General features: G+C 32.1%; 1 protein-coding gene across 1 annotated transcript in view; it reads left to right on the top strand.

Moving 5' to 3' along the window:
- Positions 1-24,622, top strand: part of LOC123666548 (transcriptional activator cubitus interruptus) — a 69,698-nt gene that overhangs the window by 22,218 nt on the left and 22,858 nt on the right. The window contains exon 2 of the mRNA XM_045600661.1: positions 3,572-3,696. Coding sequence (XP_045456617.1) covers positions 3,572-3,696 — 125 coding nt within the window. The remainder of the gene's footprint in view (positions 1-3,571; positions 3,697-24,622) is intronic.

The raw sequence follows: 24,622 nt of genomic DNA, 5'->3' as shown, positions 1-24,622 counted from the left end.
GTCCGACGTATTTTGCAATAAAATTAAATTACTCGAAATACGTCTAAAATTACATTTAAATACTTAATTGAATTTATTATTTTTAGAAATGATCAGTTCTTCTTGGTGTATAGAAAATAATATACTTATGCAAATTATATAAGTACACAAAACTACTATTTGATGTAATTTTTGTCATTTTTTATATTTCCTACCACTAGTATTTTCGAAACTGAGAACAATACAAAAGCAAAAAAAAAAAAACAAGTTATATCATACCAAGAAATCGATGAAGGAAATAAGAATTAACTAACTGTGTGTGTGTGAGTTAGGAAAAGTATTGTAACTTATTTATATTCTTTTTGACACTAAATTCTTAAAAATGTGAGTCTTATTTGATTCCTTGATAATAACAATCTAAAATTGTTTTCTAATGTTTACGCAAATTTCACTCATAATGAAACAACTTTTTCGGATTTTATCGCGGTTTATCAAGTTTTTTAAATACCCGAAAAATCTAAAATAATAAAAAAATGAATCCAGCTAAGATAACAGAGGGAGGTTCTATCCGTCCTAGGCGTCGTCACGACTAATTAAGAATGATAGTCTAAAATCCGAACTACTTCTTTAGTTTGTTAAAAATAAATCGCGAAAAAATTGTGGGTCTTTAAACTCATATTTGCATTTTTTAATAAAAATATATATTTTTCAATTTTGAATTAAATAAAGCCTGTCCAGGATTTTTTCAGACGACCTCTTCGCGATTATTTTAAATCTATCTTATATAAATAAAAATGAATGTTGCTAAGTGCATAACTCGAGAATGGCTTGACCAATTAGGCTAATTAATTTTTTGGATATTCCTTAAGGTCCACGGAAGCTTTTAATACTAAAAAAATAAAATTAAAAAATAAAATTAAAAATTTACTATTAACTATTGACAGAACGAAGTCTGTCAAAATAATTTTTATCTGTTGAAGTTCGTCCCTAGTTCGGATCTCCAACTACCTATGATGTATTAATCGCGAATGTTACGGCTAAAACCACGCTGAACGTCTGGTATAAGCGCATTCATCTAGCGTTTGGCGGCAATAACAACGAAGTATGGTATATTAAGTGCAATAAGCTAGACACTATACTAGCTTTTCTTTACAAATGTTTAAATGATTACTTAGACAAAAAAGCGAAACGCGTCAGACAGTAATACGCAGTAAATAACATAATAATACCTCACAAACCGTTCACACTGAATTCTTAAAAATGTTCCGTTTTAGTAACACGTTGTCAACGTTCAATTATGTCGAATAACATACACATTTTAAATGACCCTAAATAAAACATCAAAATCGAAAAGAGGTCGTCTGCGCGAAATCTGTAAAACTTGTTTCACATCCAGCACTGTTTTTCAAACTTTCTTCCCGTTTAGAGGAAGTGTTTACTTATTACTGTCCCTGTCACACCTACTCGGTAGAAAGGTAAGATCCCAAGCGAGACAAGGATAGCGTACATGAAGACGTCACGCGGGGCGCAGGCGCGCGTGTTCTTGCACTTGTTTTATTTATTTTGTTAGCCGCCATATTTTGTTCTTTTTCTTTCGTTTCTCAATGCTACGTCTTTGTTCGAGGGACGCAATCGTCTGGCCAGTAAGTTGGATAATTTCTTTATTCCGAGCCCACCCGACAATTTTCTTGCCGCATTATTATGTTATGAGTTTGATTTGTTTAATAATTTTATTACTGGGCGCATTGCGCGTGCGCTATTGTGCTTTTATTCGCTAGCGAATCGCTTTACTCGATTTCTTTTTACATATAAACGTGGGAAAGGAGTACTGTTTTGGTATTGTTTGTCTATTTTACGATCTGTATCACATTGAGGGTAGTTACGACTGCTTTTTTTGAAATTAAAAAACTTTCACCATTTTTTTCTATTATCTATTATTACTGTTACTTACTATAATATATTGTTTTTCAAATAAAATGTTAATTATAAAAAATATGCTAGTTATTTTATTATGTTTAAGTCTAAAATGCTTCGGCTATAATGAGGTCCCATAGAAGTTTTTGTCCCCTAAACAATCACGAAAAATATTTACTTATGTGCAAATAAATGTGCAAAATTCCCTTCTTTTTTCCCCTACTGTCCCTTAATTTGCACCAAAAATGTCGTCCAGACGTCGCTTATTGCCCTATCAAATGTCCAGACATTTTACATCACGGATACTTTCGTTCGAACTTTTAGGGTTCCTCAAACGCCTTACACCTGAACAATGCTAGAAATGTATTAGAAATAAACTCATTGAAAATAAAATTTGAGTAAAAAATCTTGTACAGAGTTCTAGTGCAAGAGAAATTTTGCAAGTAATAGCTTCCATTGTGCTCGAAATATTGCCTGAAATTGTATAAAAATATTTGAACAGCAAAATTGATGGTAGAATCGTGCTTCACGTGTTTTTTCACTCGATATCCCACTGTTAGGCCTTGAGGTCCGCACCGATGGTCCGAATACTTTGAATAGGGCAGGTGATTTTTTAGTTGGTGTCCTTTGTGTCGTTGGAGTTTTATGACTTGTCAGACTGTTCCTATTGGTGCCTGGTAGTCGTATAATTGCTTTTGAAAAGCAGAACCGAATTCCAGATCCTACGCTTATCATTTGATTTTGATCTCATGATTAAACATGAGGGTAATAGAATAGATTAGCTGTCGTCGAAATTAAAATTAAGAAACCGAAAGTAGAGGATTGAAGATTTTTGAAAAAACGATCGAAGAGATTTCGATCAAATTTTATTTCCTTTTTGTAATTTTTAATAATCAAATATCTGATTTGAATTAAAGTGTTTGAAATATATGTCAATACCAATATTTCTCTAATAAAAATTGGTTGTCTGTAAAGTTGGTTTACGAACGATAGTTTAACGTGACAACCTCATAACATCTCCTCGGACGCACAGGCCAATCGAGTGTACAATGAACGTAACTGGACAATTAGCGCAACGCTGCAACGAGCGTAATGCTACAATGAGTCATCATTTTTCGTGCATGCAGCTAGCATTCGTCAATTTATTAGACGTTGTCACGTCAAAATTAAAACAACTGCGTAGTAGCTTTAGGGATTGAGAATTCTCTCTACCGTTTGGTAGAGAGAATTCTCAATCCCTAAAGCTAAGGTTCAGTTAATTAAAAATAAAGATTTTTTATTTGACTATGTATTTACCCTGAGAGTATGCTTTCAAAAATTTGGGCTTTACGTAAGAAGTTTCACATGCGTTACAATTCTAACGAATTTGATATAATGAACATCTTCTGTGAATAAAATTGTTTGAGATTCTACATGCAATACTTTACATCGTGACTAGTACACGTATTTAATAATGTAGGTATATCTCAGAATTCTTCACTTTTAGTAACAGTATAAATTTAAATTAAATTTTTAATAAGAATAATAATAATCTTTATTGTTTATCATAAAAAAATGCTGTAAAAGCTGATACAAATAAAGAAAGATTTCTTCCAGACAATCTTTGGGTTATAGGACAGGGCGCAAAAAAACAGAGGCGTTTAAATCATTTATTATAATTATACTACTTTGTTTGCAGATTAGCAGCCGCTGCGGCAGCTGCAGCTGGAGCAACGAGTGAATTAAGCTATCTTGCCGCTCTTCACCCTGCGTACCGCGCCGTGCCTTACGACCATCCACTGTATGGTGCTAACACTTTAAGAGGTAAGTTCCGTGAACATTAAAACACCCAACATTCGTATTTCTAATTTTAGGTCTAAAGTTTTGCTTTCCTAAATTTTAACTGAATCGGACAAAAATATCCCTGTGACAAAAGACGTTAAGGAATCATAATAAGATCGTTACTCAGAATCTCCGCTCATTTTCAAAGTGCTAAGCATTATTATTGCTTTGAAGAAATGAGAGAAACAAATAATAAAAATAAAATGAGCCAATAAAAAAACTAACCTTACGAATAATACGTCTCGATGCGTTATCAGACACTCGCCCTTTCCACCCACATCGTGGAAACAATGAAAGGTGACTCCAATCGAAATGGAGACTGAAATGCAGTTCGTACAAGACGGTAACGTTACGGTGATAACGCTGTAACATTATACAGCTTGAAGATAGCATAATATAATGCGGTCTGTTGTTGTCCATTTCTCACGTTGTGAATTTGTTGCTATCTCACTATCTGTTTTAACATTGATATAATGTCATTTTTGTAATTTTATTTCACTCGCTATCTTATCGCCTTTAATTGATTAGGTATCGAGGAACTGATGAACTGATTACTTGATAAATCCATTTATAGATCTTAAATTAAGAATTGTGTTAATTAAAGTGTCGTTTTTTATATTATTGGGAAGAATCTTGTTTCTTTCAGAGTCAAAATACCAAAACGTATAATAAAATATACAAAAGTTCAATAAGGACCGTAAATATACTACAAAAACCTGGCAAACGCCACATCCGTACACTATCAGTGCAATTTATCTATACACGGAGGTGTTAATTAGGATTTGAACTCACGACTGCTACCATTTATTTCCTAAGTCACTCCAAACGATTTTAAACTTTATATCCATTATATTCAAATACAATATGAGTTAAGGATTTTCGCGATTTGAGATACGTAAAGGGCTATTAAAGGACAGACGGTACTTAAGTCACGGGTTAAAATTGCCATGCATTTTAGTAACGAAGGGTTTGGACTGCGACCTTGCAATTAAGACATTTTACAGATTAAACTCGTTACCATTTACGGTATAATTATATTTGAATATATTTTTAACTTAGGACGATTGTGAGGATAACTTTTTTTTAAGTTTGATTTTTAATACTAATTGCGTGCTTCGTTTTTTTGATTTCTTATAGTTAAAAATAATAATTAAATCACAGGTTTGATGATTTTGATAACAAAAGCTTAAAAGAAATAGGTTCTAAGTTTTGAGGGATCAGCTGTGGCTAGCGGCATTGGTTACAGTTTTAGTTACAGTTTAGTCATAAAATTTAATTATAATAACCTTTGTGATCAACAAAATAGTCTCGAAATAAAGCGAGGAACACCGAGAAAGTCGTATAGCTTACTCACAGTAATTTATAATATCGTTTAGTACTGACCTATGCTAATATTTTGTAACACAGCGTTCATATTACTTGAACCAACGCCTCAAGAGAACATTAGCGATTCGATGAGGATGTCTGTGCTGCTTTGAATATAGGATTAAGCTTGTTTCTTGATGTTTCTGCTCAATGAACTCAAGCTATTCGTCACGTTATTGCTATTATTTTTTATTTAGTTTAGCTATTAAAACTACTTTAAGTTTAAATTGACTCTGATCTTTAATAAGTTTTGTGAGTTGACTATTTTTTTACAATTTTAATTCCTCTATTTTAATTTTTCATTCGAACATTTTTTTGTTAGGTTTAATTATAGAGAAATAGTACAATGTCACGTAGGATAAAGAATACATATTTCATTTCTGTTTCAACGCAACACATTTATTTATTTAAAAATACAAAGAATCTTAACTAAAAACATTAACATTCACCGGTGTGACAAAAATCATTGTTGATTTATCCGCACACCGACATACGGCATCTTACAGTCAATAGAATATAACAACTTAACAGAAACAATACAACATTTTTGCATAACTACCCTCCAAGTTTTACAAATCAATCAATCACAAAATAATGCAGTCGCAGTAGCTTCTGGAGTTATTTGAATTTAAATTTGTTAATCTACAAAACATCGAAACACGGTATCTTAACAATAAAGTTGTTAAATTCTGAAATTGATCTCATATTTATCAATATCCAAAATTTAATAATATTTGTAATGTCAGTGTTACTTTAATAGCTATTCACAACCCGAAATAATAAAAATGTGATAGTATCTCTTTTAGTATTTTATTCTGTTATAATCATTTTTAAAAGAATATCATGGACGACCTATAGACACATGATATACTGTGTGAAGGTCCTGGTCTAAACACGTAACAGTTGCGTAGTTCAGTAGGTCTGTAGTTTATAGGCCATCCGGTGGAAACCTGAGGCACAGATTAAAAATAATCGACTAGTGAGTACTGGGTAAACAGTTCATTATACTAGTTGCTATGCAGGATGTAGCCAAGATATTTTTTGTTGCTTAGTCATAATTATGTATTTTATAAATATATTGTTTATGTTTTAAAATATAATGTTGTGGAAATAGATTTGACGTTAATATTTGCTCTTATATTGATGATTAAAATCATAGTTTAATGTATTCGTTTATTTTATTTTTCTCAATTATAAAAAAAAACTTTATTTTTAATTACTTAATACAAGCATTTATATATCAGTACTTTTCGTTCCGCTAATATGAAGTAGTTTTCTAAAAGTAAAAAGCAAAGCTGTTTTAAAAGCATAATTAATATAATATCTGTGTGTATATTATTACATAAATGTCGTTATAATCAAATATTACAATCAAGTGGACAGTTAAATAAAAAAATATAACAATTTTAACATTGTCATTCGTAAGTTTGCAACGATTTGTTTTAAATACCAACGTGTTTACAGACCAATTAAAGGGTTAGTGGGACCACTTGATTCCAGTCATAACTTAAGTGAGTCGACGAAACACGACAACAATTTACAATGAAGTCATTACAGTGAGGGAAGTTGACTTTAAAATTATTTTGTTAATAGAATTACTTGTTTATTTCATAAATATGTTGATTGTTGATTAATAACTTTATTAAGGTTTATGTAAAAACTATTTGTTTGATTGTCTGCAAACAATTCTAAGTATATATGCTATAGTAAGACATCACACAAAATATCACAGTTGTGAAACAATTATGATAAGCATCATTGATAGTTTGAAATTAAACATATCCGTCATATTTCGCATAAAACCATCCGAAATGAAAAAAAAATGGCACCTAATTGAGCGTTATCTAAAGACGTGTAAGGAGACCTCGGCAGCCGTTGTAATCCGATACGGATTGCAATTTTTTCTTTTAACCATAAACAGTTTCCATTCGATGCAGAAAATACATTCGGCCGTGAAGGGTTAAGTTACTTTCGTGTTAAACCTTTACGTTTATTTCTTGTTTTGTCCGAAATTCGGGTAAAATTTTTTTCGATACCTAATACCGTTTGTTTCTTTTATTTATTTTTATTATTTAAGTCTGGTATTTGATATCGTTATTAGTAGACCAGTGCTTTAAACCTTTGAAAATGGTAAAAGTTAAAAATATTATAGTAGGATAAAGTTGTATTCTCTTTTTACAATTGGTTTCATCATTCTATAATTTTTTTCATTTCAAAAGCTAAAGCTGGCACTGTTCTATAGTTTATCTGTCAATTTATTCTTTGATAATTTTTGTTGTCACGTGTAGAAATTCGCAAAGTTCCAAGACAATATTTTCTCGCACTAGAAGTATTCACAGACAGTGAGACTGTAAATAATCTGTAATTTTTTGAAGTAAAACTTTTTACGCACACTTGACTTGAGGAGTAAGCTGGCGAATGCGTGACGAGAGCGTTACGAAAAGTGTGATCGACTGAGGCGTACGGAAGTTGAGATGGAGATATAACTTAGTGAAGATGGAATGAGAGAGACAGTTACGTTTTATAAGTTTTACTTCAGTCGTGTTGTCTAAAGGTCTTGTAATTACTGTTTTGACAAAATAATCACTTCTAATCCTTTAATAAAGTAGGTAGCTACTTTTACAATTAATTTGTAATGTCTGATTATGTAGTTACGTTGCAACGTAGCTGTACCACATTAAATGTTTAAATGAATCTAATACCTTCAAACGAGCAATTGAATTGCGGAAACGGCTCCAACCATTTTCATGAAACTCAGTATGCAGGGGGTTTCGGGGCGATAAATCGATCTAGCTAGGATTAATTTTTAGAAAATGTCGTTTTATCCGTATTTTTTGGCAATAAAAAACCACTACAATATCGTAATTATATCTCAGGTGTGAAATCGGGCGACCCCCAAAACCAGAAGACCCCGGTTCGAATCCCAATGTCTCCAATCAGATTTTTTTTTCAAGTTCCTTCTTTTGTGAGAAAAATTATTGAAGAGAGCAGTTTATCAATGTATCTAATTCGTATCTAAATACATATTTTTTTAAAAGATTTGTTTTTTTTCTAGTATTATGTCGGTAAGATTGAAAAACATTGTTCATATTTCATCATTATGTAATTCGTATTTAAACATAATTTCCAAAAACAAAATATTTACCAATAAAAAAATTACTGCTAAGCTCGGTCATGCAGGCACTTTGTTATTATCAATTATTTATTATTTCCATTCGCCGGGTAAATGTAATTAAAATTATGCTATTAAGACATTAACTGAAACAAACTACTTGTAAATAAATACATTACTCACGTGAATACCGCATGCAACATATGCAATAAACGATAAATCATACAATTTCATTAAGCAATCGTCAATATGTTGTTACAATTTCAATATAATAATCACCCGTGTATTACACAGCCGGAAGTTATTAAGTTTAAATATACGCTTGAATACAATTTAAAACAATTATTATTTATAGCTAATAATGATATGATTTTTACAACCGAATGAGTTATTTAGATAGCCACCTGGATAATAACTCTTGACCTTTCATTGTCTAGCTTTATTTTTTATTACCTCGTTATTCATAGTCATAAAATATATTTCGCTACTGATAATTATTTTTTATAGTTAACATCGTTTCCAATTAATTTTGTGTCGTTGATTCCTTTGAGTCAATTTATTCGACGAAAAAAATGACTAATTCGATTTGTATATTAGTGTATTCGACTGGACGTAAATCATTTAAAATCGTAACGTTAATTTAAACGTTTATGATAGTAAAAAAAATCTCAAAAACTGCACATCTGCGTTCTTATGCTAAGTATTAAACATCATCAGTGGACTGCGAAATTTCGCAACCGAAGTGACAAGCCGAAACTTAATAACTTACTCAGAAATGCACCAACAAATTGGGAGCCAAGTCGTCCGACCGGCTTCGTAACCCAACACTGCCTTACCGAACTCTCCGACACATATAAATTGTATTTTTATTCAAATCGAGCCTACGTGCCGCGATAAAGTCCTTTTAAAACAAATAACTACTCCTACGAAATAAAAACTCAAAGGGAATCCTACCTTAACATTTAATGACAGAGTCTAAAATTCTGCATATAATAAAATGTTGTATGGTATAAATGATCACAAAAAAGAAAAAAGCAAAGGAACTCGGGCTTAAAAGCTACTGTAATAAAGATGTTGATTCATTTACATTACTTTTAGAGGTACGCAAAGAGAAACATGAAGGAAGTCGCATCCAAACGAATCCTCATATTAAAGTTAAGACAACAAGTAAGTCAACGACATCGAAGAAATGTAAACCCAAGTGTCAAACACTTTGATTAAAATGCAACAACATGACATATATCCTGTATTAACATTGACCAAAACTGCAATTTGTGTCGTGATTTCATTTTATTTTAGGTCTTCAAAGAGATCCTGTCAAGCACTTGATTAAGCCTTCGCATTTACCTTAATGGACTCGTTTACACAGATCCTCTTTATTATGTGTGAAGAATTTTCTCGGCAAACCTTAATTACTTTATCTACTTGTCAGCTCGCTGAGAATAATTTTCGAAATGATTTAATAAACCACCAGACACGAGAATTAAAATGATTATATGGAATCCAGAAAACGATCTGGTATTATTAACATGATACTAATAAAAAGAAAAGTTCTCGAATTTGCAATCAGCCGGTACCGATTCGCATTAATTTTAAAGCCATAAACTGTTTATGCTGCGAGTGTGAGATTATAAAATCGTTAAGCGTTGGTATCGTAAAAGTCGATGCATCGAAAAGTTATTATTTCGTATGTTCGAAGTCGATATATGCGTCTTCGACCTTCGATAATCATAAATTAAGGCCCAACTCTGACTTAACCGAGCGTAAAAACTGTGAACGAAAGATTGAGAGTTCATGTTACTTCCAAATTAAAACAAAACTAAAAGGCTTAAGCACTGCGGCTGTAAAAAAAGAAAGAATGATAGCATATGTCAAACGGATGGACAAGATATCGATATTGATAGATTGAGAATTGTCCCCAAAAATTAATGAAACGTAGATAAGTAGGCTAATTGTGGTCATTGAGTAAAATAAACAGATACTTTATAAGGTTTTTCGCTATTTCTCTTTTAAGCGATAATAATACCCAAATCCAAAAAGTGACACTCTCCATGTTCTTAATTGCCTTTGTCAAAGAAGCATGTATCTGGACCCTAATCTTTGTCAAGACGAAACGAGAGGCAAACCGGAACGGGTTTTAGAGAGAGACGCAGAGATTGCGCCCGCGCATGACAAGTGACCGGATTAATGCATTTTAAACGTAGAAGGCTTAATTCTGATTTCGGATCCTTTAATTGAATGACTTTTTATTCGGTCCCACCGAAATGGTCCGTGGAATGTCATTTCTCGAACAAGAAACCATTTGTATTATATTCTTATTGCCATATAAAATTTTTGTATCATATTTACAGAGCATTGTTTAATCGGACATCCCAGAACTTTAATTGAGATACTTCCATTATTACAGTATTTGTATCTAAAAATACATTTTGTTCTTTTTCTGTCTTTAAAAGAAAAACAAAGTGAAAAATGCAGGTTCGTGTCGAAATATATTTCTTTCCCAAGTATCGTATTTATTTTTAATAAAAGTCGTTGAAAGGCCAAGATCGATATTACTATCACACTAATACTTTTTCTTTTTTAATGTTCTGTTGAGAGCAACCACTATCAACTCGGTTCTTACTCAGTGATTGACGATGTCCATATCCGATGGCTGACCTGCTGCGCTTGAAGCAAGTGAAACAATTTAATAAATATGTTTTATCTCCGCTTTAATGGCGATAATTTCTTTGTGGTTTATCGTCTCGGCATTAACATTATTCATTTCTCCATCATCATCATTATTATTTTTTTCTCTTTATTAACATTGTGTTTGATGTTATATTTATTTGATACGTTAATAGCTAGCTCAACGATTTTCGCTTTGTTTTCATTTCATATGTTTTTGTGCACACAATATAATATTATAATACATTCATCATTACAGCCTATACAGTCTACTGCTGGACATAGGCCTCCACAAGTTTACGCCAAAAATAACGTGAACTCATATGTTTTGCCCATAGTCACCACGCTGGGCAGGCGTGTTGGTGACCGCAGTACTGGCTTTGTCGCACCGAAGACGCTGCTGCCCGTCTTCGGCCTGTGTATTTCAAAGCCAGCAGTTGGATGGTTATTCCGCCATCGGTCGGCTTCTTAAGTTCCAAGGTGGTTGTGGAACCTTGTTATCCCTTAGTCGCCTCTTACGACACCCACGGGAAGAGAGGGGGTGGCTAAATTCTGTAGTGCCGTAGCCACACAGCACTATATAATACATTAATGGGCTAAAATTACAAAAATTCATTTTGAAAAATCCACAACCTCATTTTCAAAGTTTAAGAGGAATTTATTTATTATCATACATCATTTTAGATAATATCATTAAAATATAATGCACACAACATCACCATATTTCTTAATTAGTGTCAAAACATTATAAGTTAATATCAAATAATAATAATAAAAATATTTGATCGTAGTAGGAGATAGACAAATAGCTATAAATGTTTTGAGCGATAGTTAACAATTCCTTCATGGAACCTGTTCGATCATGTCCGATGAAAAAACCCGTCGGTACGATTGATCCGGTCCGTATCGAGATTGAGACATCTCTGAAACAAGTTTCATCTTATTGGTGTAAGATTCATGGGTGCCAGTTATAAGCGGTAGCGACGACTCACTTAATGACTATTTCATATTTTAATTCTGTAAAATCGAATGAAGAATCTTTTAACATTTAATATTTATAATTCAATTTTAAATCATCAATTAGATCTATGATCCAATAAATTGTATTATCTTGATTAAAATTCTTACTGTTTAAAACGGTTTTTACTTAATCGCATCCCAGTGTTTTTTTTTGTATTCTTAAGATTAACAGAACATTCATATATATAATGTAACAGGCTTTTGATTTATATGTAATCATTGATGTTGGATTTTTAATTGTATATCTAATTACGTAGCGTTTTTAGACCTAAGTTAAATTACAATTTTTTTTAAATGGTTCTGATAATAAAAAAGCACTTACTATCAAGGATACTTTTCAACTAAGATCTTTGCAAACTTTTATTATTTAAAACGAGTGTCCTGTAGACAAATCACTCAATACATATTTGTAATAATATTTAATAAGCACAAAACGCATCCTTCAATAACTTGTACCGCATCGTTCCGCCCACGACACACGCACATAATTGTTCCCAAAACATTAATTCCGTTTTTTCAAGCCTCCTTCGATAGAAAACGTAATTACTTTATGTGTAAAACGTACGAGGGGCTAATCCTAATGCGTTCGACGTTTTGCCAATGTTTAACATTAGTGTCTACATTGATGAGCGAAACTTTGTAATACTATAAGGCTATAAATATATTATTAAAGATTCTAAGAATTAAATTATTTCTAAAGAAAATTGAACATGTTTAAGTTTTAGTAAAAAAAGAATTATTATTGTAATAATTTGAAATTATTCTTATAATTTGAATTAATTCGGTATTAAACTTTGTACATTGTATTTAAATTTATATGTTAGTTTGTAATGATTTGCCAGATATTTAAGTTGTTTTTATTTACTTCGGAGAAGCACAAAGTGTACTACATAATTTATCATTCGATGAAGCGAAAATGTTATTCATTACAATTACGCTTCAGCCTGTAGTATCCCACTACTGGGCATAGGCCTCTTTCCCCGTGTAGGAGAAGGATCAGAGCCGATGCTCTAATGCGGGTTGACGCCGCGTTGGCGCAACGGTTACAGCCATGGATTGTACCTGATGCGCTGGCGGTTACGGATTCCATCCCCGCACATGACAAACATTTGTATTGGCCATACAGGTGTTTGTGCAGTCCTTGTGGTTCTCCCCACCGTGCTTCGGAGAGCACGTTAAGCCATCGGTCCCGGTTGTTATCATGTACACCTGATAGCGATCGAATATATCCGCCATTACAATTAAAATTACATCAAATATTTTATATATATATATATATATATATATATCAAAGTACAAAGGTGATATTGTCACTAATAATGATCTTTTATAGACAAAAATTTACAATATTAGTATGTATTCGCTATATATAGCGCTAAAATGATTAGTAGAGCGCAAGTCTATTACGATTAAATGATAATCTCCAGTATTAGTTATCGTGTGTGGAAATCGATTACAACGGTGTCCATTAAGACGTTGTTTAGAATCATTTTTGATATAATAAACTTGTAGTCATTGGGGTCATTGACTTTTAACTACTTTTAATAACATTTCTTACTCGATATATTTTAAAATTAATTGCAGTTATGACATTCGTCTGTGTTCATAAGGCATTTAAATAGAGTATTGAATTTGCTATTGATGATTTAAATCCCTTCTTGAAATATCAATTTCTTTGCCAATATATGAATTAATAAAAAGACAGTAATTCTCTTCCTAAACGCACCATTTTATAAAAAATTTCATACAATGTTAAACAAAACGGGAACAAGTTTTTTTTTCAATAATATTTATCATTTTGCAATAAAAGTGGAAAAGAGTTTGCACTATTTTATAAATACATTTTTTTTAATTTATGTGCTAAATGTCTACGGTTAACCGGTATGGTCGAATTAGTGCCAGTCTTGACATGTGCTAATTAATACATTTATACTAATAGCTGGTTAACTTTCCATAAAATAATTTCTTTAAGTTATTTTATTTTATTATTATTATTTATATTTATGTTATTTTAGTATTTTATTTAAGATTAAAGTTTAAAAAGACAAACAAACTTTCATCTATAGTACATTAGTGCAGACGAGAAACACAAATTGCTAATTATTATATAATTTGTTCATAATTTTTTAATTGTCGTTCGAGTGAGGGATGTATAAATCAAGCTTTGTGGTTCCGCTTTCTGAGAAAGCTCATTATCGCGTTAACACGTGTTTTTGTCTGAAGATGCGAATTCCCACATGTGGTGACGCTGTGTTTTTCTTTAATAATATTTTTGGAGAAACATGATTTTGTGCGTCGCCAACTCGGGTTACCGTTAATATAATGCTAATATTTGTAACAAAATTTTGGTTTGTTAATTAATTTACAATTTATCAATCTTACAGACTGTATCTGTCAGACTTATAGCGTTATAGAAGCTACAAAGGACTTAGTAGTTAGGGATAAAGTGTTAGAAGTGTACTAATGCGTGGGAATTGTCTTCCAATTATTTTACATAGGCTGTATGATATGTAGTCAAAGTAACCATTTCATGTCGTTTTGACATACTAACCTGGTCGAACTAACGATATAGGTGGTGTAGTGAACTAGTCAGTCAGTTACCTACTCACAGATAAATATTTTTTTGTTTTATTAGCCAATTAAATATACGGACTCAATTTAAGAATTGGTGTCAATGATCAGCATTTCAAAGAAAAGCATAGAAAAGGCTTGAAATTGACTCAAAAATAAACTTTGAAAACTACAATAATAAAAATCTACTAAACTAACAATAACTACTAAAATGGATATCTCCATTTAATCACCATGAATATAAAGTATTCTTCTGTATTGTATCGAAAAGCAAAACCTATAACTTAAAAGTAAACCCTTTGCTTTACTTAAGTTTGATATTGATCTTAATTTCTTCTCTATCTTTGTTTAATAGCCGGCTATTTTAATGTTTTAAATTATTACAAAACAAACAGTTAATTATTTTAATACGTAAACAAAATACATTTATCATTTATAATTCCAGCCCTCGAAGGTTGTAAATCTTCACGCCGACCGTCACAGTTAACACCCTAAGGGTTCGAAAACAAACCAATACTATTCTGAAGCATAATTAAATGGACCCTTTGTGATTAGTTGCCGGAAGGGCATGTGTGTGCAGCTTGTCGGTATTCGATTTCTTTCGATAATTACTGTAGTAATTTCCTTGAGACTTTTAATAGAACTGTCTCAGAATGTTGTCTAACATCTTCTTTATATTATTATTATTAGTTAATTAAACAACGTTATGATGAAATGGGTAAAACAGTAAAAATCTCGTATCTATATGAAGTCCTAATATCTCTATTTAATTTATTAAATAACAATTGTTACGAAGTAAATGTTTTTACATTTACTTCGTAACAAAAGTTCGTTAAAAAGGTTGATTATGTTTGTAATACCAATAGTTGAAAATGTTTTTTATAGGTTTCACATGCCGGAGACGTTTATTATTGACTTAAAAATTGGGATATCTACACGAGTTAAATTTTGATTTATAAATAGGTACTTATATAGTACATAGTATAGTATATAGTTAGTATAGTATATAGCTGACGATGATATTTAATTTCATGGTTAATATCAAAACATAATCGCCTTGTTAATTTTAATTTTATACTGTTATTTTAAAAATAAAAATCAAACACACTTTGTGTCCGGATTTTTTTCATTTAGATTGGATTCTCGAACGCGTCATAATTTCGTTTGTGTCTTTTCCATCCCACGTGATACTGAAATAGTTACAATGAATTATTAGTTGATTATTTTGTTCAAACCCGTAATGATTTTAGAGTAAGCTCTGATTTAAATTTAAAAATTAATCATTAAAACCAAGCGTTAAAATGATAAGACTTCTGGTGTATATCATGATGATATCACGTGATAATTTAGTTTGTTATTGGAACTTTTTTTTTGTATTGAAATCATAATTTTATTTATACAAAATATTATACATATTTACAATTCACAACTGTTGGAACTGAGTATATTATTTATCACAAACTAAAACCGAATAAAGTAGGTAATATATAATGCTTCTAAGACGGGTCATTATCTCAAATTGTCTCCTAAATATATACTCTTGCCATTTGTCAGTCCTTACGTCGCCTCGTCATAACATAAATCACGAGATGACAACTTATAAATCCGTGTGGATGTCAGCAAGTCCACATTTATGTACAATTAATGGTCAAATATATCTAATTTCTGATTTTGCTGCATCTGAGTGTCTTCGGTATGTTAGTCTTAAATAGACTGAATTTAATTCGTTATGAAATAGATACCCCTCGCGGTTTCACTTGCTTTAATTCCGAACCTTTTTAAATATTTATAGAAGTAGACTTGAGTGTTATTTTCTATGTATCTACATACCAAGTTGCATTATAAACAGTTCAGTAGTTTTTCTGTGAAAGAGTAACAAAACCAGTGAAATAATAACAGGCTATTTCTTGTGTGCCACAGGGATCAATTTAAAAATTTGGGACCTCTCTTATTTATTTTGTTTATTAATGATTTAGTAATTCATTTTGTTAATTTCCACGTTTATATGGTTGCTGATGACATTAAAAAAGTGAAAGTTTTGACTTAGGAGTCTGACATGCTGAGTGACCTCTAAGCTGATTTGGATAGACTTGTCAATTGGTGTGGCAGGAATGGTATGTATCTTAACCCTAACAAATGTATTCTAATTTAATAAATTTACAAGGTAAAGGTACCCATTTATAAACTCTTACAATAGTAAGGGCAAAACATTATAAGTATTTGAGAGTTAGTAGTTATTTTTATATACACATTTAAAATTTGACAAATATATAAATTCCCTCGTAAATGTGTCGCTTAAATCGCTGGGTTTTGTTCTTAGATAAACCAAAGACAAAATAAAACTTCAACTATACTGTATTATCAGGATTGGAATACTGCTGCCAGGTTATAGTCTCTAACTTCTAAAACATACATTACTATCATTGAACGCGTCTAAAAAAGTTTTGTTAAACATATTATATACAGCTTCAAAGGACCAGAAACATCAGAGCTATACGAATGTAAACCTAATCATTTCAAATTTAAGTAATTGGCGTCGACATCTTCTTGAACTTAAGCTTTTAAATATTATTCTTATTAGTAAAATATACAGTGAAAAGCCTTTAAAGTTGGAGCGAGTTCAGTCGGAGAGACAATTACTTCAAATTGTGTCTTTGTGTTGTTTGCAGTCGAAAGATTTGAACCTTGGAGCAGCGGTGCGAATAAAATCTATAATAATTGACTCGACATGTCATTGCCTCTACTGGTGACCAGAGGGCTGGTACTTTATCTTGCCCCGAGAAACGTTATTGCGATTCAACTGAGAAATACTGCCAGCGTTTTTAGCACCATTATCGTTTACCGCGCTTGGAAATGAGTTATAAATATAAATAAAAAAAAAAAAAAAAAAAAAAATCTTTAATCGTCAAGCTACATAGGCTCATAGTTGGCTAGTACAGTATAATTACTTAAGAACTATGTTAGTAAAATAAAATACAAACAAAAAATAAAAATGAATAAATAGAAATAAATAGCCACAGGGAGTTTGATCCAAGAACATTTTGTACATGTAACTTGATAAACCTCCCCATGGTCGGCCCATCCAGTCTTTCTGCAAATAACTTCAGGATGCTGATGGTGCTTAACCTCACCCTTCGTATTATTGACGCCACCTTCTTACGCATTATCGCGAAATAATCGTTATACTAGAATTTAAATCTAAAAGTAAAATTACAAAATAAATGTGAAATCACACTAAAGGTTCCCCACCAAGTTTTAACACCAGTCAAATACTATCACATTTATATTTATAAGTTTGCTTCCATGCCGTGATACTTTATAGCCTACGATTCATCCAGATAACGTACCTTTCTAATTGTGAAAGAATAATTAACATCGGTTCAACAGCATCAGTATTTATAGATAAGAATCAGACAAATAAATCTTTCTAAATGGTAGTATTAGTACGATAATTAGATATCGTTTTTAATTCTGCGGTTTTGTCCAACTAAGCGTGAGTTTCTTAAATATTATTAAGACATAAGCAATCAGAGCGATATAACGAATAAGTAACGGTTGATATTTTTTATGTCTTTGATGTAATCATACACCTTTATTCTATATTTAAATTCTTATGTTAAACCAAGACGTACTTTTATTTCAGGCGCTAGATTAGGATTTATTATGTTCGGTTGGTTGCACATTATATGCATATTGTATACTAGCTGTGCCCACGACTTCGTCCGTGTGGAATAATGACGTTAGACAGCATTTTTTGGATATACCTTTTAATTTATTTTGGATTATAAACACCGTCGCTCGGGTATTTACATGTTCAACGTGATTATTTGAAAAAGCGTAACTTTTTATTTATTTATGAACCGATTGATATGAAACAAATACTAAATTATGATTATACTATATTATACAAATATTAAGCTTACTATAATATATTAGTGAAAACCACATCTAAATCGGATAACCAGTTTCTGAGTGTAGCGTGTACAAACGCACAAACAAACAGACATAAAATTCTAACAATCATTGTTTTGGGTGCTATTTGCGTTGATAAAGGTCCCAATAATATTTTTTGTCATATATCTTCCATGTACGGACAGCGATCCGTTACATTTTTATTATATGTATTTATGATGATGACAAGCCTTGACTATGACTTCAGTAGTTAGTGATTACACGTTTTGACTTTCATCAGTTTTTACTCTCTAATGGACGGCTTTACGTGCTTTCCGAGGCTCAGTTGGGAGGTCCAAAAGGATATACACTCTGACCAGGAACAAATGTTAGTATAAATACAAATATCTACCCCGAGCGGGAAACGAACTCACGACTGCTTGACGTTAAGGCAACTCATAACACTATCGAAGAATGTATATCATATTTTTAAAAACTATCATAAAAATAATCAAAATCTACACAATACTTGTACCGTGAAAGTCAAATATCAAAGTTACAGCCGTCATACCGGTGCTAGGTAGTGGATATAATCTGTATAAAATCTAGTACTAAGCTTGTTAGTGTCAGTCTAGATTTGGTTAGTGTGAACATTCTGTCCTGGTTTCAGACCTATCTTATATTTATGTCAAATTTCATTAAAAAATCATTCAACCATTAAAGCGTGAGTTGATGTAGATAAAATCTAGTCTAAAGTATTTCCAGACGTGTGTGAGACAGTGTTCGATGCCTGACTGAGTCACTGATTTTATACAAATTTTTCTTATCTAAATCTAAAGCTTAGACTAAACCGGTATATTTTTTCTGTAGTTATTTTAAATTAATTATTTGAGATTAACATTAAAATAGATGACTGATTTTAATGTGTATTCATATTTTCTCTGTAGGTAATGACCTACATAATGGTGTAGGTGTATGTATGCCTGTATGTATGTTGGTATAGCAGGAAATGTTTTGCTCAAAATCTGGATCGGCCCGACAGTGGATGTACCTCGATCTTACAGAAGAATACAGCTAAATAATATTGCTTACAAGCAGTGTTGTATTCCTGTGGTGAGTCAGATTACCAGAGCTCTTAGGGGTATTGGAGGTAGAGTCGGCAACGTTTCGTTGCTGCAGGCTTCTATAGGCCACCTATATACGGTAATCGCTTACCATCAGGTGAGCCGTACGCTTGGTTGCTGACCTAAAAGTAAAAAAAAATGTACCTGTATTAGAATGTATGTCTGTACTCGTATATAATATACATACGCATAAGTATATTATATTAGAAATTGATTTATAGTTATGGCATAAATAATCGTCGAATGATTAACAATCACGTCCAAGGTAGAAAGGGGATATGGGTAAAATCACGCAATATCACAAGTGGAAGGGCCTCATGTTTCATGAGAGTATTTGAGGCTTAGTCTTTAATCTCACCGCGTATCGCCAAAAAAATGCTATCACAAAAAAAAAAACAAATAACATGACGTTAATAAGCGGCTATTATAAGTCGAATGTTTGTGTTTCATAGCCTACGCGTTAACAACAACAGGACATATGATTAAAAAAGTAATCTCCAAGTCGGGCTGATAGACCAGATATGAGCTTTCAAACAACTTTATATAAAATACGAACTCTTAGCTTCATATTTACGAGCTTCATTCTCAAAGCGCGTAGAGCAATATCGTGTCGGTATTTATGTACAAGTATTTTTAATATACGATAAAAAAGCGAGGTGAACATTTTATGACATCATAAACAAAACCAGTCGTCTCACTCGGTTTTACTCGCGTTGAGGTGTGATATTGACTTATGTTATTATCAAAGCATCATTACACTAGTATAACCCTGACTGTATTAAGTAATTTAAATGTATTTAGTCATCACTTCATTATCATCACTTCAGCCTATCGCAGTCCACAGCTGGACATAGGCCTCTACATGTTTGCTCCAAAAATGGCGTGAACTCATGTGTCTTTCCCATAGTCAACCACGATGGGCAGGCGGATTGGTGACCGCAGGGCTGGCTTTGTCGCACCGATGACGCTGCTGGCCGGCTCTTCGGCCTTGGTATTTAAACCGAGCAATTGGATGGTTATCCCGTCGTCAGTTCGCTTTTTAAGTTCCAAGGTGGTAGTGGAACTGTGTTATCCCTTACAACACCCACGGGAAAATAGGGGTGGCTATATTTTTTAATGCCTTAACCACACAGCACACATTTTTTTAGTTAGTATATTTATAACAGCCTTCAAATCATTTGCAAAATATATGTATATGCATAACTATTTTAATGTACAGGCAAATAATGGCAGTGTCTATTTATTTTCACATAAACATAAATAAAGGTTTTGCTCTAATGTGCTATTAGCCCATTTCATATTCACAAGAAAGGGCGGCTTTTGTTGTGAATGCGAAATGGGCCGTTCTAATTCAACACAAAACGTGCGAAATCGCTTCCGGTTCGCTTCAGAATTTTTCTAACAATATCCGAAAATTTATGGTAAGCCATAAAAATGTAACTCTAGGAATAAATATGCGAATAAAGCCTTTTAAATTGTAACAAAAAATCCAATCACACTAAACACTAGTTCAAAATGATTAATATTGTATCGAAAGACTTACATTTATAACACTATAAATTCGAATACATAACTAACTAGAAGTCTGGAAGCTGAATTAAGAAGCAAGAATTTTAAACGGATTTATGAATAAATCATCGGCGTTTATCTTGCAAATGATAAAATGAGATAGCAAAATTGAATTGCCTTATGTATAAATGGGATAGCTATATATAACATGGGTCGACCTATAATTATGTCGTTTAGGTTAATTACGTGTTACCGCAGCGCCTAAGTTACATTATAATTTTATTTTTATACCTTTGGAAAAGATAGAGATGCGTATTTACATAATGTTTAAAAGATTGTTGATAGTTAAATATTGATGATATTAATTTAAAACTATTTATTTTTTAAGGGTAAAACGATTATATATTATATTTCACAAATGGAATTAAAGACGTGTGCTCCTGGGAAGAAGCTAACAATTCTTCAGGTGTTACAGGCGTACATATAAAGGCTACGGTAACCGCTTGCCATCAAATACCGACCTAGTCTTATAAAAAGAAGTGTAAAAATAGCTTTTATATTCGTAATGTAGATTAACAGCTTAAAAAAGTCCTGAATGTTTAATTTATTTAAATTATTTAAGTTAACGCGACCGACAGTTTGCGCCTGAACTCCAAATAAAAAAAAATAAATAAATAAAAAAAAATTTGATATGATATTCAAAAATGTTTAGAATTCCTAATGTGGGTAACACAAAAATAAAAATCTTAGATAAAAAAAATAAACTTAATTTTGATTCAGCGGCATCAACCCCGTTCCGATTTTAATAAATTTTTTTCACTCAATTCTAAGAAGCACCTGCGTTATATCTCGCCACTACCTGTTGCGTTTGATTATAAAAACCTCGTTAAGGACTTTTTTGCGGATCTCACTCGGGCCTAATCGTTTTATGACAAGTGATGTTTTAATGAAAATATTTTAGGATTCTGTGCATTTCTGATGTGTAATTTAACGTTGTTTAGTTTGTTGCATTTATAACTTATCCTCTTATATTGTGTGTAATATATTGGCTGGTTGTTTTTGTTTATAATTGGTTATTATAGTCTTTATAGTGTTGTGTTATAATTATGTCAGTTTTTATACAAAGCAAGTACAAAATATAAGAACCATATTGCTTTATGTTTTGGAGAGGAATTTCTGATAATATTCTGCGAGTCAGATTTAAGATGGATTTATGAGTAGTTAATATAGATAGATATACAGAAGTATTTTAGAAAATATAATAATTATAATGTATATTATGTGAGTGATTCGTAACATTATTAACGAGAAAGGTTTTAAAACAGTATAACATACATATAGTCGGTAGCTTGCGGGGACTTAACTTCTAAGTTATAGATCTCAGATATTAGTCAGTTCGTTATTAGTACTTTTTTCAATCCGAGTTTGTTCATTTTTTCTTGAAAAAAAAATTTAGGCTTGTAGCGTACATATACCCATATGAACTTTTTATATTAGGATAATGTAAAATATTATTTTGTTTTTATATTTCTATAAGAAATATTTTTTATAGATGTCAACAATTTATATTTTACAATTGTGTATGACAATATATATTTTTTCTACGAATATATCTTTTGGTTGTTCCTTTAATAAAAAGCTAGCAAATATTTTAAATATTATTTCATTGCATTCCCATTGAAGGCTTCAAAGCTTTCAAAGGTCTGAAAAAATAATGCTGTAAACAATACGCTTTGATTACAAACAGATAGTTGGACAACACTACAAGGAAACTAAGGAAAAATAATATCAAGTTATGGATATTTTTGTTTTTTCGTTAAGAATATACTGTCGTAATTATTCGAAATTAATATGATATTCAATACAGTTATAAAGTCAACCAATTCTGTTTAAATGAAACGATTGTCTTTATATATAAAATACATTAATGAATAATAAAAATTTACTTTTTTATATCATTTTTATTTCTACTAGTTACGCTATTAATGTTTGAGATAAAAATAAGTCAGGTCTCTTGTCTTAGAAGTTTAGTCTCAGTTGGTTAATATTTTTATTTCCTGATTTTCTGATTCCTAACAAACATTCGAATTCGTACAATTAGAAGGCTTATAAAATAATGATTATCATGATTTATAACTAAGTGGTTAAAAGGACATTTGGAAGGAAATTGATTTAAGATTCTGTTACAGCGTGTCGTGTTGTTTGACCCATTAATGGTCACAGTAAGATAATCTTTTGTCGATCGTGAATATTCAAGATACAACTACAGTATTAAAATTTACATCGCGACGCCTTCATCTCACCGCGTTTCGTGAAATAACTAAACTCATAATTTACTGCCGGTCTCATTAGTATACGACGCTACAAAGTCGCTACGAACGCTATAAAGACACCGCCGAACAAAGCTATTGACATTCATATTTTAACGCCAAACGTGACCACGAAACCCACACTAGATGTCGTCCATCCCAACTAATTTTACGCCCAATCGAGAGCGATAAAAATTAATACATCAGTCGGAAACCGACTCGGCCACAGTCGAACAATCGACGAGCAAAAAGCGACCGACTCGTTTCGCCCGATCGCTCAATATTCAACTGATCGAAAAAAGAATATAGAGTCAGTATTCGTATAATGTTTTTGCGGGCGGTTACACGAATGTCGTTAGGGTGACCATCGAGCGGCGAGCGATGGAATTCGAAGCGGATCCAGATCGGCCGAGACAATCGATGATCGCTTTTTATCGGAACGATATATCGAAGTCCCCGCGGGTTTTCACTGAGGATGAAGACATAAAAATTTTGGTAGTCCGTCGGCGCGTCAAATGGACCACAGGCAATATTTCGGGAGGTTTTCGGAATCGCGCTCGTTTTCTTGCTGGTGTGGGTGTCCGTCAAATTGGTGGTCCCTCGCGCCTTTTGCATCAACCTATTATTTCAGTCCAAATCGCCCGCCTCGGCTCGAACGAGCGTGATCAACAAATCAAGATGTCTTGCTCTTTTTGCGCTTTAAAAACGTGTTTGTTTTTGAAGGTATATGGCATGTAATTATAATGGAGATTCTCGAGCAATAACGTTCGTGACGAAGCTTTAAGTTGATAAGGTTTGATTAATAACTAAATAATCACAGTAAAGTAATAGATTGTTTTTGCTTAGCGCTATAATTAAGCGGCATAAAATATGTGAGGTTGTTCGTTAATTTTTTGCCTTAAACCTTTTTGCGGCGTGAATGTATTTACATTGTGAGCAAAAAATACGTCAAATAGGTTGTTAAAATTTGATACTTGTTAAATATACGAATTAATATCACACGAACTAATAATTGCTAGATATTTGCTAACAATACCACAAAAAATACCTTGTATACCTATTTCCTATAATTAAGTTGTCTTTTAATACATATTTGACACACGAGGATGTATCACAAACGAAGATTCACAAGCATTCCAATTTCAACTTAATTAAGCTAATTCAAAAATGAGTCATAAAATTCTTACAAACGAGAAAATGTGGTGGACACCGAAACCCAGGGACGCCAATAACCGTCGCATATTTGGAAGCGTCTTAATTTAGCGAGCATAAAATGATATCTGCGAAATAGCTCGTAAACGTCTAGCGGTCCATTATTAATCACCCGTGTTAAGTGGACA

Source organism: Melitaea cinxia, chromosome 26, assembly GCF_905220565.1.
Source record: "Melitaea cinxia chromosome 26, ilMelCinx1.1, whole genome shotgun sequence".
In the NCBI taxonomy this organism is placed as follows: Eukaryota; Metazoa; Arthropoda; class Insecta; order Lepidoptera; family Nymphalidae; genus Melitaea; species Melitaea cinxia.
This window is presented reverse-complemented; position numbering and strand designations above follow the sequence as displayed.